The sequence below is a fragment of the Arvicola amphibius genome, chromosome 4 (assembly GCF_903992535.2).
Source record: "Arvicola amphibius chromosome 4, mArvAmp1.2, whole genome shotgun sequence".
NCBI lineage: Eukaryota > Metazoa > Chordata > Mammalia > Rodentia > Cricetidae > Arvicola > Arvicola amphibius.
Window position 1 is genome coordinate 102,251,426 of NC_052050.1, and position 23,614 is coordinate 102,275,039.

The following is a 23,614-nucleotide window of genomic DNA, read 5'->3' on the forward strand; positions in this document are numbered from 1 at the left end:
ATAAATATCAATTTAAAAAAATGACAAAAAAACAATATGGGGGCTGGAGAGATGGCTCAGAGGTTAAGAGCATTGCCTGCTCTTCCAAAGGTCCTGAGTTCAATTCCCAGCAACCACATGGTGGCTCACAACCATCTGTAATGGGGTCTGGTGCCCTCTTCTGGCCTGCAGGCATACACACAGACAGAATATTGTATACATAATAAATAAATAAATTTTAAAAAATCCAGCACGGTTGTTCAATTTAAACTAACCTACAAAACAAACAAATGCTTTTCATTTGATCAGAAAAAAAAAAGTTGAGCTAGGTGTGCTAATCTCAACATTCACAGGGCAAAGGCAGGTAGATATATCTACTTACTTGAGTTCAAGGCCAATCAGGGCTACATAGTGAAACCCTCAGACTCTGAGACTGTCTCAAAAAAGAAAAAAAGGAAGTTGAATCAGAAAGATGATCATTGCTATAAACAAAGCAATAATCAAAGTTGACTGGTTACTGGAAGAGTAAAGATATCAGCAATCTTTTATTTGTTTTTGCTTTTCAAAACAGGATTTCTCTATGTAGTCCTGGCTGTCTTGGAATTTACTCTGTAGACCAGGCTGGCCTCAAACTCACAGCGAGCCGCCTGCCTCTGCTTCTCAAGTGCTGGGAACTACAACACCAACTAGTTAAGCAGGATGTGCCGTGTAGGGCAATAGTGGCACAGCTGCTATGGATGTAACAAGACATTCTCTGACCGGATATGTGGCCTGCTTCATAAGAAGATACCCATGATTAGTATTGTACTAACACAACAAACCTGGGCAAAATCTCTGACTGAGGTCTTGAGCCCTAAGACCTAAACTGTTGCTTAGCTAAACTGGAAAGCATCAACTGCCTTCTAGAAACCTAAGTTTACACCCATACACAAAGTGTCTTTTAGATACTTATGTTTACACCCATAGACAAAGCTGCTCTTGACACTTTCGAGGGTGCACAATGATTAAAGAATTAAAAGGCCAGAAAGAAGTGTTACCAGAAATCTTGGGAAGGTCCAGTGCAGCCATCACAATACAAGGGAAATCAGGATCCCCTCTTTGGGTTCTTGATCTTATTAATAAAAGAACTTAAGAACGGACACAAAGGGAAGCTCAAAGGCAAAGAGCAGACTCAAACAGAATCTTGAGGACAATATTACAGTTTAAAAAGAAAACCCTCAGCCGGGCGGTGGTGGCGCACGCCTTTAATCCCAGCACTCGGGAGGCAGAGGCAGGCGGATCTCTGTGAGTTTGAGGCCAGCCTGGTCTACAAGAGCTAGTTCCAGGACAGGCTCTTAAAAAAAAAAAAAAAAAAAAAAAAAAAGCTGCAGAGAAACCCTGTCTCGAAAAACAAAAAAAACAAAAAAAAACAAAAAAAACAAAAAAGAAAGAAAACCCTCAGGGCAGGCAAGCTGTAAAAAAACGGAGACCAGAAGGAACAAAAGCCATGTGTCTGAGAGAGAGTAAAGAGAGGTCAGCTACCTGGCAGCAGGCAGCCACACAGCAGGAAAAAGAGTTTTAGAAAGAGCAAGGAGGCCCAAAGCATGACTTAGAGTTTAAAAGCATACTTGGGCTCTGGCCAGAATCTGAAAGAAAAAGAAGAAAAAGAAACAGTTATGCCTTTCTAAGAAAGGGCTGGCAGACCCAGTCGAAGATCATGGCAGTTCCCGAGTGAAGCACAGGGTCAGAAATTGGGGTTCAACCTGAAGATCTGAAAAGCAAAACAGCCAGCCACTGGCTCTTACCTCAACCTCAGTCCAAAAAGGCGATCCTGCCTCCTAGAATCTCAGAAGGAAACTGTCTGAGAAGCTGTCTCACCCCATCTAATATTCCTTTCTAGGGCTGGGAGCAAAGGCTTGTATGCACCACTGGGATTAAGGGCATGTACCACCCGATTTCTATGGCAACTAGGGTGGCTACTGGGATTAAAGGTGTGTGTTACCATAATCTGATCTGTAAGGCTGACCCAGTGGGACTATTTTATCCTCAGATATCCAGCCAGTCTTTATTTATTAAAATACATTTGAAATGTCACCACACATGAGGAGTGTACCGGGGCAGAAATTCTAGAAAGGAAAAGTACATTATCTTTAGGTAAACCTGCCTCCCTAGGGTGGTGGCTGGCTAGGTCCCTACTTGTCCCACTGGATTAAACGTCAATGGCTTCAACAAAGGCATCTCCCCACCTGGAAGAGATCCCATTCTTTACACTCTCAACCTTAAGTTCTTTGTGGCCAACAGGTAAAGACAGAGACTACAAATGAAGGTCAGCCCTAAACAAGACATTTGTAGCAACCCCTTAGGATTCAGGGAACATTTTGGAAGAGGGGCTTGAAAGAAGGTACAAAGAACTAGAAGACAGGGTAAAGTGCCAAAGAATTTACTCCTACACAGGATACAGGATGGAAATCACGGTTCACAGGAACTGCTCCACTGGCACTGGGCACATACACATCAGGGCTGCCTTACAGTCAAGTATGGGTAGAGAATAGACTCCGAAGCCCTACCACTTACTTCTAAACTACTAGCAACTAAAGGGGGAAGTGTAAACCCCAGCTGTAAAGCCACTGGTGAGACCACCAGGCTTTAATGAAAAGTTCCAAACCCAAGGTCACAGGGAGTGTCCTACTTAAACTCTGTGGAGCACAAAACAAAACAAAACAAAAGTCAGGGATATCCCAGGCTGTCCTGGAATGCACAGAGATCTGCCTACCTCTGTCTCCCGAGTGCTGGGATTAAAGTGCTACCACCGCCCGGCCACCCTGCACTTCTGAAGAAGAATTAAACACTCAGTGCATGTGTGCCTCACCCTAACCAGCTGCCAGAGAGCTTAGGCCATCTTTGTGGAAGACTTGGTAAGATGCTTTGCATATGGATTGGCTAGCTTGACAGTTTTACCCTAACATGAGATGCACCTGGTACAGAAAAGTTGGGGAGCATAAGGGCTCTCCTTGGCTGTAAACTGAGCTGAAGAACCAACTTGCCTTCACCTAAAGGCTTCTAAAAGACACGGAGTAAGAGATTGGGAATTAACAGGGAGGGGGCAGCAACATGTACACAGATACACTCACATGCACACACGAGCACATACGTACGTACGTACGTACGTACACACACACACACACACACGGTGGTTCAGCACATAAAGGCACTTGCTGCCAAGCCTGACAACCTAAGTTTAAAAGTTGTCCTCTGACTTCCACGTGAATTTCACACACACATCCTTAGAAAAAATAATTTTAAAAAAGACATTTGAACTAATACTGTACTGTACCTCAAGACACTCAACTGAGATGTGGGTGGGAATCCTGCTACATTCCTGAAAGCCCATGATGAAACAGTATTTTACCACTTAACCTAAAGGACTGACGTTAACAAGATTCCAACTTGTACAGTGACAAATTCTGTCATAAGAAACTGTACAATTCAAATTCACATTCTAGATGTCACAAAACACCTGTCAGCTTTCATGGAATTTGTTGGTTTTTGCTATTCTATGAACAGGGTACATTCATGTATATACTATTTACATTTGCAATGTATTTGCTATTCTATGAACAGGGTACATTCGTGTACTTACTATTTACATTTACAATGTATTTGCTATTCTATGAATGGTACATTCACCTATTTACTATTTACATTTACAATGTATTTGCTATCCTATGAACAGGGTACTGCTGACATTCAAACAAGTCTAGAAAGGTTCTATGGAAGCAGTGTGCTGCTGTCTTTTCACAAGGCGGCACAGCTTCAGCTCAGCCTTCTATGGGGCCCGAATGATGCCCTATTTCTATAAGACAGCTCCCCTGCTTTACCAACATGCTAGATGGAACCCACAAAAAGCTCCTCTGTAAACAAGGTGGTATGGTACTGCGACCCAGAATACCCAGGAAGCCACACTTGTCACTAAGTTTCAGTTATAAAACTTCCCAGGAGCACACCTGACAGTTCACATCTCTAACGCCTGACAGTTCACATCTCTAGCGCCTGACAGTTCACATCTCTAGCGCCTGACAGTTCACATCTCTAGCGCCTGACAGTTCACATCTCTAGCGCAAGCAGTCAGGAGGCAAAGGCAGGAAGATTACACATTCAAAGTCGCTGGACTGCATGACTACACCTTGTCTACACAGTTTCTCAGGGGCATAGAACCTCAAGCCTTTATCAAAATGTGGCTTCCCACTGGCAGTGGCAGCAGCATTGCTTGGCAACGTGTTAGAGATTCTGACTCAGCAACTGGGAGCTGTGGTCACTGGGTTCACGGCAGTGTCAACATCGCTAATTATCAGATTGTGTGACGATGCCTTGCTGACATCTCCAAAACAAATGAATTGTGATGGTTTGTCTATATTAAAAGATTTTGAGTTGGAAAAACACAAAACTAGTAAATTTCAAGGCCTATCTCAAAATTCAGGAAGCAGTAGCATAAGGCCTTATCTTTCCCCAGAGCCAGGAGGTCAAAGTGTGACAAGCTACTGCACCAGGTTCCCTGGAAGGGAAATTCAGGGGAAATTATTGCTTACTTCATAACTGTCATTCTTACAGGTTTTTTTGTTGTTATTTTGTTGTTGTCATACAGTATTGCTATGTAGTCCAGGCTGGCCTTGAACTCACGATCGTCCTGCCTCAGCCTGAGTGCTGGGAGATTACAGATGTGAACCACCATACCTGGCTTCATTCTCATTTTCAGAGAGAGAAGTATCTGACAACTCATTAGCAAAAGCTAAACATATTTCTATGAGTTGACCACAAGTTAAACTTTAACCACTAAAGAATACTGGGAAAAAAATCTCTAATCCACATAACACAGAAATGACACCCATAACCTTCATCAAAATTCACCAACAAATTTCAGACATGGATTACCTCCTCCCCAAACCCAACCAGAGGAGGGAACTAAGTAGCTTGCCTTGAACTATGGCTTATCTTAATCATTCCCTACCTGCCCAAAAAGATTACAAAATAATGCCCATATTAACATACTATAAGCAACCATGTCCAAAGGTAAGTGTGATAAAAGGTACATGGAAGGTCCAATTAGACAGTTCAGCAAGTAAAAGCTTGGCTGCCAAGCCTGCAGACCTGAGAACTCACATCGGGGAAGGTCAATGCAGACCCAGCGAGCTGCCTCTGACCGCCACATGCACATTGTGACACATTTACTGAGGCTGGCGAGTTGTAAACTTAGACTAAATAAGAAGACCCAGCAGCGGACAGGAATCTCTGCAGGCGAGCTTGGACACATTGGCATGGGAATGATAACTGCAAAATTCTGCATTACCAAATTGGAAGATTGATTTTGATTGGAAAAGAAAGAAAATAGTTCTCTATTTTCTGATAAATAGGAGACCTTTCAGTATAGCACTGGAGAAAGAGAGTAAGACAAACTAGAAATCACTGGAAGAAGCTGGAAGGGGCTGGAGAGACCATGGCTCAGCGGTGAAGAGAACTGACTACTCTTGCAGAGGATGAAAGTTAGGGTCCAGCACCCACTTTAGGCAGCTCACAATTATCACCTCTAATCCAGCTCCAGGAGATTCCATGTCCTCTCCTAGTCTCTAGAGTTTTGTATGTGTGTGCGCGCGCACACCTAAAAAAGAGAAACAAACAAACACACTGGGTGTGGTGCCATGCACCTTTAAGGCAAACACAGCTTTGAGAGTTCCAGGACAATCAGGACATGATGAGACCCAGTCTAAAAAGAGGAGGATGAGGAGGAAGAGCAGGAGGTGATAACAGTTGGCAAGCGGGCAGAGTGACGATCACAGCTCTTTTGGGAAGCTGAGGCAAAAGAACTGCTTGAGGTGAGGTCAGGGGTTTGCGTCTACAACACAGACGATTCCTCCCCTTTCTTTAAAAGCAAAAGAGAAACCTACTTCTGCTTGGCTCTGGAAAGAAAACATGGCAGAGTGGAGGTAGATACTGACGAGACTTAAGTCCAAAGGGAAGGAAGGTCTCCAAGACCCACCTGACAGGGTGGCAAGGGATCGCTATACAACGCTGACCACTAGGCTTACCATAATTTCATATACATGTGTGTGTGTTTGTGTGTATATGCAAACATGTATGTGCATGTGTTTATATATATGCATACACACACACTTCTTCCTCTCGGGTTCTGAAGGATTCACATACATATGTAAGATAAACATATATATGATTATTTTAATTTTATGTGTATGCATGAGTGCCTACACGTATGTACGTAAGCCATGTCATGCATGGTTCCTAAGAAGATCAAAAGAAGGCCACTGTGTGGATGCTGGAAACCAAACCTGGATCTTCTGCAAGAGCAGCAAGTACTCTCAACTGTTGAGTCATCTCTGGAGCCTACATATTTTTAACTTGTAAACTTACACAGCAGTATAATCAACTGAAATATAGAAAATATTGATCTCAATAAGTAAATGCAAAAGAAATGAAGAACAGAACGGGTGTATTGGAAATTCAGTAAAATGACAGTAAAATTTTATTTTGGCCTAAGAAACTATGAGGGTTTTTTTGTTTGTTTCTTCTTTAATCTGTTAAAAAAAAAATTATGCTTTAATCTGTTTGAAAAAAAAGAACCTTAGTGTCAACTCCTGACTAAAATAACACTTATAATTGCCTACTCAGCTTGCTGAGATTCTTTAAGGAGAATTAGCAGTAGTTTCTTTATCTGAAAAGGAGAGAGGTAAGGTTTTCCAATTCAGTAGTGACCGTTGGGCACTACAGGGGAAGAGAAGAGACCAGAAGCAAAGCTTCTAATGCTAACCAAGCCTTCTCTCCTCTGCAAGCCCCTCCCGGTCCTCTGTCACCAAATGTGTAACACAAACTGCTTCAAAAACTTCTGTGGAGATGGTGAGCTCTGAGTCCATCAGAAAAGGCTGGAGACCAGGATGGTCACTCTAAATCAGCATCCAAGCCCGTAAGTAAGAACCCCAGACACTTTAATGGGGTTCATGCTCAAAGAGCTGATTAAATTTTAGCTGTCTATGATGGCACACAGCCCCGCTCTGGGGAGTGAGACCACTTCCCCAAAAGGAGCTCTAAGCAGAATGAATCTTCAAGGCAGTTGGAACAATAGGACAGTGAAGAAAGTCATGTGGCCACAGATCATGGCCACAGCCAAGTCTGCAAAATCCCAGCACTTGGGAGGCAGAAGCAAATGGATCTCTGCGATCTAGGTCAACCAGGACAGTCAGGAGTTCCAGGACAGTCAGGAAGACACAGAGAAATCCTGTCTCAAAACAAACAAACAATCAATCCATCAACTACCTGGACTGACCTTAAACCAGTATGCAATGTTATGCAATCCCACTGTCAGCATCAGGAACAGCAGTCAAATTGCCAAGCTAAGGGCTGAGAGACCCTGAGGGTCTGAATACAGGGTCTTTTTACTCCATCAAACAAGTGTATGCACACTCAGGCCTGATTGACCTGGAAAGAGTTCTAGTGTCAAGACATACCTTAATATGCACCTGCATCTGTTCTGTTCTGGTCCTTCTCCCTAGCAAAAGGGAAAAGCTCACATCCCCAAACTATTTATTCTCCTAAAAACGAAGTATTTCACTCAGTGCCAAGGAAAGCTGTCCTGTTCTCTATCACTAAGCCTGGGGTCAAAAATTAGAGCAAGAACCCCCAAATTCCCAATGGGAAACTCCCACTCTTTAGCAGCCACCGGCTCTACTGTACTTGGGAGCAGGACACAGCAGTAAAAGCACTGCACAGGAAGCACATACCACATGTCCGTGCTATCTGAAAAGATCTTGATATGGGGTCAGGAGCATGCAGACATCTCTCACGTTGAAATAAACACGTTTACTCAATTCACTGGCCCTCCTGTGTAAGCCCTGACCGTAAGGGTCGTGCTGTCGTGGCTTACCTTAGTTTCATTCAATCCAAATAGAGTACTGCTCATATTTGTCTAGAAGCCAATGCATAGCCTTCTTAAATATAACTGACACTAAAATTTAGATAAAAAGAAAGACAAAAACCAACAGCTCATTGGAACAGATTCTATCCAATGAACCATGTTATAACAAATAAAAATGTTAAACTAAGTATTATACAAAAGCATTGTCTGCAAAGCCTGTGAACCACTGATACCAGAGTACCGGTTCTCATGCTACCCAACAATGACAGACACGTCTTTCAGAACCAATGCTCAGGTCAAATGCTGAGAGAAAAAGAAATCTCACAGAGAGACACAATCCCTATCTGATATCAGTATTTTCTCAGATTGCCTTCCACATTATTCATTGAGTCTATTGCTGAACCTGGAACTCACCAGTCAGTGAGTCTGGCTAGTCCGCTTGCTCTAAGGATTCCCTGTCTGTCTCCTAAGCTGTGAGTGACAAGTAGGACACCAAGTCCAGCCATCTTGAACAACAACCACGTTACCACTGAGCCATCTCCTCAGCCCTTCAGCTACTTCCCTAGAGAACATGGCTCACTGTTGAGAGGGCACAAACTACATAGTCTTAAAAATAATTACTATCCACTTGTTCTAAGCCAGGACCAATGAAAGAACACATAAGAATGCATACATGGTGTTGCAAGCTTTAATCCCAGTGCCTGAGAGGCAGCAGCAGGCAGATGTCCATGAGTTAGAGGCCAGTCTGGTCAACACAGAAAATACCAGGCCAATCAGAGCTACACAGTGAAACCCTGGCTAATAATAATAATAATAATAATAATAATAATAATAACCACAACAATAATAACAATAAATAACACTGACTTCACTACTAATGTGATGAAAAATGATAGCCTCCAAAATAATGCCATCATTAATCCCCAGGACTTGTGAATGTCACCTTATTTGGGGGAAAAGGTCTTAGAAATTGCAGACAGTAGTGACGCCTTTAATCCCAGCACTCATAGAGGTGGGTCTCTATGAGTTCGAGGCCAGCCTGGTCTACAGAATGAATTCCAGGACAGGCTCCAAAAAAACTACAGAAAAACCTTGTTTTGAAAACAAAACAAACAAACAAAGGCCTTAATAATTGCTATTAAAATCTTTGATGTATTCTGAGAGAGGCAGAGAGAGAGGACACATTTATAGTTAACATTCTGTAACTGTGGATGCAGAGATTAATGTGGTCACAAGTCAAGTGCCAGCAACCAGCAGAAACTAGAGGAAGGAACACAGTCCTACTGATGTCTTAATGTGGAACTTGTCTAAATATGAGAACATAAGTCTCTGCTGTTTTAGGTACCAAGCTTGCAGTAATTTGTTAACCTCCACCACATGACACTAACATAATCCCCACTGTGAAGGAAACAAGCTGCTCCAATAAGCATGTGCGAGTTGATAAGACTTCTTTCTATCTCCACATACTACTGTTTATTATAACGCTAAGTGACACCAGGGGAAAAAGCAGCCAGAGCAAATACAAGACCAGCTCAGCCAGAGAGAGCACAAGCATGCACACTGTCTTCAAGAACTCTCCACCTTATTCTTTGAGGCAGGGTCTCTCACTGAAACTGAAGCTTACCAATTGGTTAGGCTGCCTAGTCAATAAGCCCCTGAACCATCCTATCCTGCCTCTGCTGTCCAAAAAGGAGAAGTATATACCACCATGGCCAGTACGTGATGGGAATCTAAATTAAGGTCCTCGTGTGTTCACAGCAAGCTCTTTACCCACTGAGCCATCTCCACAGCCCTACCAACAAATGTTCTGGCAATCAAAAATTCAAGGTGAAATTAGACAAGATAATACCAGCTGGAGGGAAGTACTCCTTTCCTGAAGAAGCCACAAAAACAAGCACAAGTATTAAAAACTAGATTTAAAACTTAAGAATGATTCATTATGCCCAAGACACAGCTATCTCTTCCCTTAATGAAAAACAGTTTGTATACAGTTGTAAAACAACTTTTAAAACCAAATGTTGTGTATAAGCAGGAGGCCAAGTCAGGAAGATTACAAAGTCTAGGCCAGCCTGGGCTACACAGACAATATGACTTTACTCAGGCAGATGCTACCTACTAGGACTCCCCTCCTTCATGCCCCTGCCACACTGCGTACAAGTCAACCTTAGCAGAAATGGTCCCACAAAGACACATGTATGCAACAGGAAGACTGGGAGTCAAAGCACTGATCATGATATAACACAATTACAAACGGTCATCGATGTTCCCGGTATTTCTAAAATGTCAGTAGTTTTAGCTTATTAGAATTTCACTGGAACTAGGCAGTGGTAACGCAAGCCTTTACTCCCAGCAGAGGCATGTGGATCTCTGTGAGTTCAAGGTCACAAAGGAGTTCCAGGACAGCCAGAGCTACACAGAGAAACCCTGTCAATTCCCAGGAAGGTGAAAGGGTAAAAGGAGACAAAGTGGAGAGTCGCTACCCAAGGGTCAGAGTTCTGTTGAGGAGATAAAAAAGTTCTAGAATTGGAGAGTGGAAGATTGGTGGTTGCTCATTACTGTATTTAAATGGTTAAGATGGCAAAAGTTATAAATGTTTATTTTAAAAAATTCACAGCCCTTAAAATGGCTCATAAGCCAAAGAGTTTGCCACACAGGCCTGATGACTTGAGTTGGATCTCCAGAACACACATAATGGCAGCAGAGAACTGGCTCATAAAAGCTGTCCTCGGACCAGCACTCACCTGTGTGCAGTGCACACCTAAACACACACATACACAAATGAATTTTTACAGATTAACTTTATATGACAAAAACATTAAATTATATATTCTGAATGGATAGATGAATTACGGTGAATGTCTATCTCAGTAAAGCAGGTAAACAAGAAAAAGGAAAGAAAAGCATGTGCTGAATCTTATAGCAGATGTCACTTCCTTACTATTCTTGCCCTGAAACCCCCGAAAATGCAGCCGGCAGGATATGATATAGTAGTCACTTACTCCTATGGGGGAAAACAAAAACAAATAAAAAATAACCCATACAAGTCTTCCCCCTAAGCATCAATGGTTAAAGCAGGGTTTTTTGTCCCCTGCTTTCTGGTCAAAGGTCATAACTTAATACAAAGTCCTATTTAAAGAGTTTTGGCAGTGCAAAGGGTATGCCTATACAGTGCCTCCCATAAGGACCAAATGGCCCTCCTTTCATCTTAGATCACTTAGATCAGCGACAGTAGTGACAGGCTGTCTGAGGCAGACATGTTCTACTGCACCATTGCACCCTCGCTCCAATCACAGAACACTCGCAGCCACACTTTACAGGTGGGTAAGCAAATAGTTTAACTCTTAAACTCAGACAGAAAACAGCCCTGTGGTGCTGTGACACATGTGTTTCCCAGCAGCACAGATTGTCACAACTCACACTTGCATTGAGAAGAGGCAGTCGTATAGAGGGGGACACTGTATGACCGTGGCTTCCTCCAGAGAGATGAGAGAACAGCACACTAGCAGCCCTGACTGTACGCATGCTGCATTTAGAGCAGCGCCAGGAGCTAGGCTCTGATCCTTACTGTTTCCTTCAAGTTAAAAATCACTGTGATGAAGTGGGACACGGTGGCACATGCCTTTATCCAGCACTCGGGAGGCAGAAGAAAAAGGATCTGTTGAGTTAAAGGCCAGCCTGGTCTACATAGAAAGTTCCTGGACAGCCAGGGCTACATGGAAAAACCCTGTGTCAAAAAAATTACTTTGATGATAAAGTAAAGAAAGACCCAGTCTATTGCCAGAATATGATCATTTTCCATAGGTGAAAGGAACAAAACATGAGTGTGTTTTATTTGGGGGTCTTTACCCCCTCTACTCGTAGTTTTCAATACGGTGTCACAACCTCCATAACTGCAGGATTAGTCACCTGAGTGACAGGGCTTCTTTAACTACCCCAATCCAAAGTGCTTGTACTTCCAAGTACCAGGTTGACACCACCTTCCCTTGAGTTTTCTTTCATAAGCCCGTGACACTTGGAAGCAGAACATGCAAAAGGAGACACTTGGTTCATACTTGCAGCCTCTGTACTCCAGCCTGTGTCCAAAGGGTAACGAACTTTTCCCTGTTATCATTAAACTCAAGCTGGAAAACCCATCTTCCTACCACAGCTGCATCTCCCTTAGGGGCAAGGTGGGAGGCAGGGAGTAGAGATGGAGCCTCTCCTTTCATGTAAGGCAAAGTCACACTTTGCTCTCTATGGTTCAATAAAAGTAAAAGCACAGAGTATTTTTATCTCTTTCCAGCCCAAAAGGGTTGGACCAAAGTTTCTTCTCTGTCTGGCTTTCCAGGCAGTGATTAAAATAGACCAAGGTTATTAAGACAGTAGATCATTTCCTGACCACAGAGTCCCACACAAACAGGGTACTGCCAGCAGTGGGGCAAGAGCAGCCCGGAGCCTCACTGCCATGCTTCAATTCTCTTTGACTCTTTTTTGTCCTGAGACAGGGTCCTGTCTGTCCTGGCACTCGCTCTGCAGACCAAGTTGGCCATAAACACACAGAGATCCGCCTGCCTCTGCCCCCTGAGTGCTGGGATCAAAGGCGTGCACCACCACCCAGCCTCTCTGACTCTGACACACACACGTTCACAAGCATACTAGACTTTATAAACTGGAAGTGTAGATGTAGCTCAGTGGTAAGGCTTAGCATACATGAGACACAGGGTTCAATCTCCAGTGAGTGGCCACACGCACATGCTCTCTCTACACACACACAGACAAATTTTTAAATAAAACTATGAATTTATTTTTGCTCAAAGTTTATCTTTTTCTTCTTTCAGAAAGCTTTATGCATAGTTATCATTATATGTGCACATGTTTGTATGTGGGTGCACATGTCACAGCGTTTGTGTGGAAGTCAGAGAACAACTTTGTGCAATGAGTTTTCTCATTCAACCTTCACATGGGTTCCAGGAAGCAGACTCAGGTTGCCAGAGTTGTGTCAACTGCCTTAACCTACTAAACTATCTACCAACAACCTGCCTTAAACTCTACCTCTAAAACAGAAATCTGATGGAAGCAAAACAAAATACTACTTGTGGTGTGTGTTTGAGGGCAGCTCATCAGATTTTATGACTGTGGTAAAGCTACATTTAGAAAAACTGCTATAGAAATTAATTGCCCTGGGAGAGGAAGACAAGAGGATTACAAAGTTCAAGGTCTCCTTTAGCTACACAGTTTGCAGAACACTGTTTCAAAAGAAGAAAAGAAGACAATAATGAAATAAGCTGACCTTCAGAAAAATCGTATTTTTCTGACACCATTAATTGAGATAGTGTTGGGGGCCAATGTTAGATGTTTAAACGAAAACTTAAGAAGATAACTTAACAAAATTCAAGGTCCTGTGTGATAAGTCAGACATGTAAGAGCAAGGTCAGTGCTAGAAGGAGGATGTCAGGAGCAGCAGTCCCCACTGGAGAGGCCTTGGAAAACCCAACTGTACTGGACCACGAGGACACTACAGCACAGAACAGAAAACCACAGTTTTCTCTTCAAAGATAAGAAAAGTATGTTTTTCTTTTACAAATAAGAAAAAAACAGACCAAAAGTCAATTTTTAAGAGAATCCTAGGAGGATACGTGACCTTATGTCCTTGTTCATTGTTTTGCTATGTATTTAGATTTTAGCTCCTCAAAAACAAAAACTCTACACCTTTAATCCCAGAACTTGGGAGGCAGAGGCAGGTGGATCTCTGAGTTTGAGACCAACCTGGTCTATAAAAGCTAGTTCCAGGACAGGCTCCAAAGCTACAGAGAAACCCTGTTTCATAAAACCAAAAAAATAAACAAACAAACAAAAAAAACAAAACGAAACAAACCTCTAAATGGACAGATGTTCTCATGCTGAAGGAAGCCTTACATATTTACTGCCCAGCCTCTTCTTTCTCTGTTTGTGTTGGAGATGGTTTCACAGTGCAGCTTAGACAGGCCTAGAACTTACTCTGCAGCCAGTTCTAGCCTCAGACTCAAGTCTCCCGAGAACTGGATCACAGGTATGAGCACAACAGCTCCATCACGTTCTTCTAAATCAGAAGGCTGCAGAGCATTTGCAACCCATTCTTGTAGAAAAGCTCTTGAGTAAGCTGGTCTATTCTGTAGGTACGCACGTGACTCAGAAGCTAGACGCCATCCCCATCTGACCCGGTCAGTATCCATCACACCCGACTTTGTGAGGAATTACAAAACTGCTGCTTCAAACATCTACAGCAACTAAACATTTCTAATTTGAAAAATATGTAGAACAACGAATGTAATATCATGTACATAAAAATGTAAGGAATGACCAAAACTTAAACCACATTTATTGTCGCCAGTAGCACAGATTTCAGAAGAATTACAAAGATAAATACTGCTCTAAAATAAGAGGTAAAAGCTAAGAAAATGATTTTTCATTCTTCTGCTCTTATTGAACTAGACAGACATCAAAGACTCGGACACAAATCATTTTCTTTACAAAAAAAACTTAATTTCCAATATACATCACACTGGTAACTAGCCTACTTTTTTTTTTTTTTTTTTTTTTTGGTTTTTCGAGACAGGGTTTCTCTGCGGCTTTGGAGCCTGTCCTTGATCTAGCTCTTGTAGACCAGGCTGGTCTCGAACTCACAGAGATCCGCCTGCCTCTGCCTCCCGAGTGCTGGGATTAAAGGCGTGCGCCACCACCGCCCGGCCTAGCCTACTTTTGAAAAGGCCATCAACTTCCTACATACTTCCTCTGAACTTCCAAATAAAATAACAACAAAAATAGAACAAAGAGGAACTGAAGAGATGGCTCAGAGGTTAAGAGCACTGACTGCTTTTCCAGAGGACCCAGGTTCAATTCCCAGTAGCTACACAGCAGCTCACAACTTCCTGTAACTTCACTTCCAGAACATCTGACTCCTTCTCTCAGTCTCTGTAGGTACCAAGAACACACATAGCAAACAAGCATACATGCAGGCAAAACACTCACACGCAGCCAGGCAGGTGGCGCACACCTTTAATCCCAGTACTCGGGAGGCAGAGGGAGGTGGATCTCTGTGAGTTCGAGGCCAGCCTGGTCTAGAAGAGCTAGTTTCAGGACAGGCTCCAAAGCTACAGAGAAACCCTGTCTCGAACCAACCCCCCCCCAAAAAAAAAAAAAACACTCACATGTAAAATTAAATAGAAGAAGAAAGAGAATGAGAAAAGAAGATAAAGGAAATGAAGCTCACTAGCTCAGAAAATACCAGTCTGGAAGAGTCTAGATGTTGGAAATGGCAGCTGCCTCTACAATACACTAAGTACAGAACTATGAACTATAATTTACACAGATAACCCAAGGAAATAGTGTCCTACCTGGTAAAACCACGATACAATCTAATGTGCTGTGCATTAGGGAAGGAGATGATGAAAGCACCGACACTGACATATCTGTTTCTTATGGTGACAGATGTGAGCTGCCTCATTCTGTCTGACTCTGGCACCAACTCCTCAGAGAACTGAGGCCAAGACAAAGGCCAAGGCTGCGGCCCACAGCCAGACGTGGCTGCCCAAGTGTCACATCGTAACTTTAGTCACAAACTTGCCAAACAAGCATAAGCCAGAGTCTGAAATAACAATCTTTGAGACTTCTTCAGAAATCAATGCATAATGTAGGAAAAGCTTTTTCATCCCTAGATGAGATCAACAGCAGAGCATTTGCCTGGCATGCATGGAACCATGGGTTCAATCCCCAACACCATAAAATAAAAAAAAGATAAGAGAGCCAATGAGCATGCAATGACAATCAAGACTTCATAGAGTAGCATACTTAATTATCAGACATTTCCTTAGAAATAACATGTAATCATTTAATAAGACAAATACAAATAAATAATAATGTTATATGTAAAGTCACTAGAGGGTAGGTTTAGCTATAAACACAAGTATCCCTTGAAGGTAATTTAAATGCTAAAACCATCATCTTTTTTTTTCTTGGAAGAGATACACTACCATTAGTAATGTTTTCTTTTTTTTAATATTTTTTATGTATACAATATTCTGTCTGCATATATGCCTGCAGGCCAGAAGAGGGCACCAGACCTCATTACAGATGGTTGTGAGCCACCATGTGGTTGCTGGGAACTGAACTCAGGACCTTTGGAAGAGCAGGCAATGCTCTTAACAGCTGAGCCATCTCTCCAGCCCCAGTAATGTTTTCTTTACTTTTTTGGGTTTTTTGAGAAAGGGTTTCCCTGTGTAGCCCTGGGTGGCCTGAAACTCACCCTGTAGACCAGACTGGCCTAGAATTCAGAGATCCACCTGCCCCGCCTCCCAAGTGCTGGGATTAAAGGCATGCCATGCCCAGCCTCTTTAGTTTCTTTAAACCAGTATATTTAAGAAATTATTTCCCAAAAGGTCAATTTCTACTTTCAAAAACTATCTGTGCTACTAAAGATGAGAAATATTTAATAAAAATGTACCCTAGTTTCCTGTCTCCCAAGACACGAAGCTTGTTCAGAGTGTGAGAAGCAGAGTTGTAGCCCTCTGATTACTTACTTGTTAAAAAAGGGTTCAATGAGTTTTGATCTGGCAGACACACACACTTTTGGAGGCCCAAGTAAAGAACCTAGTGAAGAGAAGCATGGTGTTATACACAGTGCGTGGTCAACGGGCAGAAGCTCAGGGTGTTACATTCAGTGAGGGTAACAGTTACTCTTCTGGCTCACATACCTACACAGGCAAGTGTCAGCAGTCCCTTCCCGTGTCCCCTCCTCATCTCCTCCAGCTCCCCTCTCAAAACCTTCCTGCTTCTATTAGGGTGGTCAGATCCTAGGACAGTGGTTGTGACGCACAGAGGGTCGGTCGTCCCTTCCCCACTCCCACATGGAAGCCGGATTCCAAACAATGGTATCCATAAATGAGCTATTGGGAGGCAAGTAGGGGAATTGGTTCCCTCACAAGAGTATGGGTGCTTCCTCTATCTAGCACCCGGGAGTGTCAACTGTTGGAAGCTGCTGCCTGGGACAGGCTCACTCCCTCCAGAGCCATGAGGAACACAGATCTGTGACCTAGGCCTAGTCTTTGGAAATGTGTCAGACGAAACAGGCAAGACCCACTGTTTAACAGAAACATATCTCAAGTACCTAGGTAATTTGCCATGGAGATGAAGCAGAGTCCTGTGATGTAAGCATCATACCCTGCCTCATGGAGCTGCTCAGAAGCAGTGTTGTAGCTCGGAAAGCCTTCTGCGCTTTCTAGAGAGAAAAAAAGGAATCATCAATATTCCCCAGTGTATTAGCAAACATGAAAACTAGTAAATGCCGTGTGGTGGTGGCGCCTGTGATCCCAACACTCGGGAGGCAAAGGGAGGTGCATCTCTGTGAGTTCAAAGCCAGCCTGGTCTACAGAGTGAGTTACAGGACAGACTCCAAAGTTACAAAGACCCTGACTCAAAAATAAGAAGAAGAAGGAGAAGGAGAAGGAGAAAGAAGAAGAAGAAGAAGAAGAAGAAGAAGAAGAAGAAGAAGAAGAAGAAGAAGAAGAAGAAGAAGAAGAAGAAGAAGAAGAAGAAGAAGAAGAAGAAGAAGAAGAAGAAGAAGAAAACAAACAAACAAACAAGTAAGCATGGTGTCCTGCCAAATCCAAACTGCATTCTTGTGTGCTGCAGTTGCAGATGAGGCTGGAAGACACAAGGAAACTTATCTTATTTCTCAATTCTGTTCACATAAGACCTCACAATATGAAATAACAAATTCCCTGACAACAAGCACTTCAGTTCAGACCAGAAAAAGGCCTGTTTCCTTACCGAGGTTCAGCTATAGGCCTCCTCAGCTACACTGGCTAGAGTCACCTGCAATCTGTGTTTCTCACCCTGTGACAATCCCCACTGTGCTACTCTTAACACACTTACAGGACACAGCAGATCAAGCAGAACTCCAAATCGAGCATAGTGGTCACACCTGTAATCTCTGCACTTGAGAAGCTGAGGCAGAAGAACCACAGCGAGTTTGAGGCTAGCCTAGGCTAAATAGTGAGCTCTAGCCCAACCCTGGCTACAAAGTAAGACCCTGTCTTCAAAAATAAATAAACAAACAATAAACTAATAAAATCCCAGTAGGACTGAGAGGTCATACTGGTGTCTCTCTGAATCTGAGGCATATGCAATGTTACCCTGGGGCAAGGCACTTCATCTCTGAGCCCCCAATTTTGTAAGGAGATGATAATCAACCTTCCCTCATAAGGCTTTTTGGGAACATCCAATGTCATGGTACCGATAAAGATCTCATCTAGTGCTTGGCACATGTCACATGCTCATAACCATTAGCATCCCAAGTAGTCCCCAAAAAACCACAGTTTACCCGAATACTGGAGGGGCCCTGGACTGTTCCCAAGCTTAGCAATTTAAAGACAACAGCAGAGCAAAGACACTGGATATTAGGACCAGAAAACACATCTGGGAGGCCCTCTCCGGAACTCCCTGGCCAGCAAAGACACTGGATATTAGGACCAGAAAACACATCTGGGAAGTGAGTGACTTCCTGCCCACTCGGCAGCAGCCTGGGAGAGGGATCACAGCCACTCCCTGACCGGGTACACTCTCTAGTCTTCCGGCTGGGGCTAGTCTCACTAGCTACTGCCTCCATCTTCCGACCCCACCCAGCTTGCATCCAGAAAAACTGTCCCTTCTACCTCCCCTCTTCGGGTCCATAACATCTCCAGCTCAGCCCAAGCAGGGTGCTGGGACGGCGTAGGGATTGCAACCGGCAGGCGGGAGCGGCTTTGTTTCATTAGCCTGCCTGCGGCAAGGTAGGCCCTCTCCGGAACTCCCTGGCCAGCAAAGACACTGGATATTAGGACCAGAAAACACATCTGGAAGCCTGCCTGCGGCAAGGTAGGCCCTCTCCAGAACTCCCTGGCCACCAAAGACACTGGACATTAAGACCAGAAGACACATCTGGGAGGACCAGAAGACACATCTAGGAGGACCAAAAGACACATCTGGGAGCAAAGACACCAGATATTCATACCAGAAGACACATCTGGGAGCAAAGACACCAGATCTTAAAACCGGAAGACACATCTGGGAAGTGTCCCTCAGCTATAAGGAATCCCTGATTCAGTGCTGTGGAGTCCCATCTGGACGTCCTTCCCTAGTGTATTCAAGTGTCCTGACCCTGTCCCAAGGCCACCTAACCAGAGCGGGGAGAGGCTGCCCTCCAGACAGGTCTGAGGAGCCCTGCAAGGGAGTGTGGGCTCCTTCAGATTGTGCTGCAAGGAACAGCTCCTGCCCTGGCACTGAGGAGATCCACCCAGATTCAGTCAGAACAAGGATTGGAACAAGTTACCAAGTCTCTCCTAGCTCCATTTGAAGGAAGAGATGGGCAGGCACCAATGCAAGAACTCCTCCAACAACCCGAAAGGCAACATGTCATCACCAGAATCCAGTCATCCCGAAACAACAAGAACCCTACTCCAGAAGAAATAGAAGAAACCGACCTTAAACAGTACTTCATGAAAATAATAAGAGGACCTTAAACAGGAGGTAAAAAACTGCCATAAAGAAATGGAGATGACAAACAAAAAAGTAGATGAAATAAATAAATCTCTCAAAGATACCCAAGAAAAACAAGAAAAAGCAATCAAACAGGTAAGGGAAACAGTACAAGACCTGAAAAATGAAATGGAGGTAATGAGGAAAACACAATCCGAGGGAAGACTGGAAATGGAAATTCTGAGTAAACGAACAGAAACTTCAGAGACAAGTATTTCCAACCGAATACAAGAGATGGAAAAAAGAATCTCGGACTCTGAAGATACTATAGAGGAAATAAAATCACAGATTAAAGAACAAAACAAATCCAACAAATTCTTAACACAAAACATCCAGGAAATCTGGGACACCAGGAAAAGACCAAAATTAAGAATAATTGGGGTAGAAGAAGGAGAAGAATTACAACTCAAAGGCCCAGAAAATATATTCAACAAAATTATAGAAGAAAATTTCCCCAACCTAAAGAAGGTTATTCCTATGAAGCTACAAGAAGCCTACAGAACACCAAATAGACTGGATCAAAAGAAAGCATCCCCACACAAAACATACAGAATAAAGAACAGATATTAAGAGCTGCAAAGGAAAAAGGTCAAGTAACATACAAAGGGAAACCTATCATAATTACACCTGACTTCTCACTGGAAACCATGAAAGCCAGGTCTTGGATAGATGTGCTACAGACACTAAGGGAACATGGATGCAAGCCCAGACTTCTATACCAGGCAAAGCTAGCACTCACCATCAATGGAGAAAACAAGATATTCCAGGACAAAAACAGATTTAAACAATACGCAGCCACAAATTCAGTCTTGCAGAAAGTAATAGAAGTAAAATCACAAACCAAGGAGTCCAACAACGCCCACAATAACTCAGGCATCTAGCGACCCTTCATCAGCACATATCAAAGAAGGGAAACACACAAACTCTACTACAAAAAAAATGACCGGAGTTAACAACCACTGGTCATTAATATCACTTAATATCAATGGACTCAATTCACCTATAAAAAGGCACAGGCTAAGAGATTAGATATGAAATCAGGATCCAACATTCTGCTGTTTACAAGAAACACACCTCAACCACAAAGACAGACACCTACTCAGAGTAAAGGGTTGGGAAAAGGTTTATCAAGCAAATGGACCTAAGAAACAAAAGGTGTGGCCATACTAATTTCTAACAAAGTTGACTTCAAACTAAAATCAATCAGAAGAGATGGAAAGGGACACTTTATACTCATAACAGGAAAAATCCTTCAGAATGAAGTCTCAATCCTGAATATCTATGCCCCTAATATAAAAGCTCCCACTTATGTAAAAGAAACATTACTAGAACTCAAGGCAGCCATCAAACCACACACACTAATAGTTGGAGACTTCAACACTCCTCTCTCACCAATGAACAGGTCAATCAGACAGAAACCTAACAGAGAATTGAAAGACTTAATGGAGGTAATGAACCAAATGGACTTAACAGACATCTATAGAACATTCCACCCAAATAGGAAAGAATACACCTTCTTCTCTGCGGCTCATGGAACCTTTTCGAAAACTGACCATATACTTGGTAACAAAGCAAACTTCCACAGTTAGAAAAATATTAGTAACCACCTGTGTCTTATCGGATCACCATGGATTAAAATTAGAATTCAACAACAATGCAACCCCCAGAAAGCCTACAAACTCATGGGAACTTAACAGTCAACTACTGAATCACACCTGGGTCAAGAAAGAAATAAAGAAAGAAATTAAAGTCTTTCTTGAATTTAATGAAAACAAAGACACAACATACTCAAACCTATGGGACACAATGAAAGCAGTGCTAAGAGGAAAGTACATAGCACTAAGTGCCCACTTAAAGAAAATGGAGAAAGCACTCATTGGAGACTTAACAGCACACCTGAAAGCTCTGGAAAAAAAAGAAGCAGACTCACCTAGGAGGAGTAGAAGACTGGAAATAATCAAACTGAGGGCAGAAATCAACAAAATAGAAACACAGAAAACAATCCAAAGAATCAATGAAACAAAAAGCTGGTTCTTGGAGAAAATCAACAAGATTGACAAACTTGGCTAAGGGCCAAACTAATCAAACGGCAGAGGGAGAACATGCAAATTAATAAGATCAGAAATGAAAAGGGGGATATAACCACAGACACAGAGGAAATTCGGAGAATCATTAGATCCTACTACAAAAGCCTGTATGCCACAAAATTGGAAAATGTAAAAGAAATGGACAGTTTTTTTAGATAAGTACCATATACCAAAGTTAAACCAGGACCAGGTGAACAATCTAAATAGTCCTGTTAGTTGCGAAGAATTAGAAACTGTTATCAAAAACCTCCCTACCAAAAAAAGCCCAGGACCAGATGGTTTCAATGCAGAATTCGACCAGAACTTCCAAGAAGACCTAATACCTATACTCCTTAAGGTATTTCATAATACAGAAATACAAGAGTCACTGCCAAATTCCTTTTATGAAGCTACAGTCACCCTGATACCTAAACCATACAAAGACTCAACCAAGAAAGAGAATTACAGGCCAATCTCACTCATGAACATTGACGCAAAAATTCTCAATAAAATACTGGCAAACAGAATCCAAGAACACATTAGAAAAATTATCCACTATGATCAAGTAGGCTTCATCCCAGAGATGCAAAGCTGGTTCAACATACGAAAATCTATCAATGTAATCCATCATATAAATAAAATGAAGGAAAAAAACCATACGATCATCTCATTAGATGCTGAAAAAGCATTTGACAAAATTCAGCACCCCTTTATGATAAAGGTCTTGGAGATATTAGGGATACAAGGGTCATTCCTAAATATAATAAAGGCTATTTACAGCAAGCCGACAGCTAACATCAAATTAAATGGAGAGAAACTCAAGGCCATCCCACTAAATTCAGGAACACGACAAGGCTGTCCACTCTCTCCTTATCTCTTCAATATAGTGCTTGAAGTTCTAGCAATAGCAATAAGACAACATAAGGGAATCAAGGGGATTCGATTTGGAAAGGAAGAAGTTAAACTTTCGTTATTTGCAGATGATATGATAGTGTACATAAGCGACCCCAAAAACTCCACCAAAGAACTCCTACAGCTGATAAACTCCTTCAGTAATGTGGCAGGATACAAGATCAACTCCAAAAAATCAGTCGCCCTCCTATACACAAAGGATAAGGAAGCAGAGAAAGAAATCAGAGAAGTATCACCTTTCACAATAGCCACAAATAGCATAAGATATCTGGGAGTAACTCTAACCAAGGAAGTGAAGGATTTATTTGACAAGAACTTTAACTCTTTGAAGAAAGAAACTGAAGAGGATACCAGAAAATGGAAGGATCTCCCTTGCTCGTGGATTGGGAGGATCAACATAGTAAAAATGGCAATACTACCAAAGGCAATCTATAGATTTAATGCAATTCCCTTAAAGATCCCAACAGAATTCTTCACAGACCTTGAGAGGACAATAATCAACTTTATATGGAAAAACAAGAAACCCAGGATAGCCAAAACAATCTTATACAATAAAGGTACTTCTGGAGGCATTACCATCCCTGACTTCAAACTCTATTACAGAGCTACAGTATTAAAAACAGCTTGGTATTGGCATAAAAACAGAGAAGTTGACCAATGGAATCGTATAGAAGACCCGGATCTTAAACCACAAACCTATGAACACCTGACTTTTGATAAAGGAGCCAAAAGTACACAATGGAAGAAAGAGGGCATCTTCAACAAATGGTGCTGGCATATCTGGATGTCAACCTGTAGAAGAATGAAAGTAGATCCATACCTATCACCATGCACAAAACTCAAGTCCAAATGGATTAAAGACCTCAATATTAATCTGAACACACTGAGCTTGATAGAGGAGAAAGTTGGAAGTACTCTACAACATATGGGCACAGGAGACCGTTTCGTACGTATAACCCCAGCAGCACAGACATTAAGGGCAACATTGAATAAATGGGACCTCCTGAAGCTGAGCAGCTTCTGTAAAGCAAAGGACACTGTCACTAAGACACAAAGGCAGCCTACTGACTGGGAAAAGATCTTCACCAACCCTGCAACTGACAATGGTCTGATCTCTAAAATATATAAGGAACTCAAGAGACTAGACTTTAAAAAGCTCATTAACCCAATGAAAAAATGGGGCGCTGGACTGAACAGAGAATTCTCAACAGAAGAAGTTCAAATGGCCAAA

At 42.4% G+C, this 23,614-nt stretch overlaps 1 protein-coding gene across 2 annotated transcripts in view; it reads right to left on the reverse strand.

Moving 5' to 3' along the window:
* Parn (poly(A)-specific ribonuclease) overlaps nt 1–23,614 on the reverse strand; it is a 102,055-nt gene that overhangs the window by 41,134 nt on the left and 37,307 nt on the right. For both annotated transcript variants that reach the window (XM_038327913.1, XM_038327912.1), the window contains exons 17-18: nt 16,998–17,108; nt 16,411–16,480 (exon numbers count right to left, since the gene is read on the reverse strand). In XM_038327913.1, coding sequence (XP_038183841.1) covers nt 16,411–16,480; nt 16,998–17,108 — 181 coding nt within the window. The remainder of the gene's footprint in view (nt 1–16,410; nt 16,481–16,997; nt 17,109–23,614) is intronic.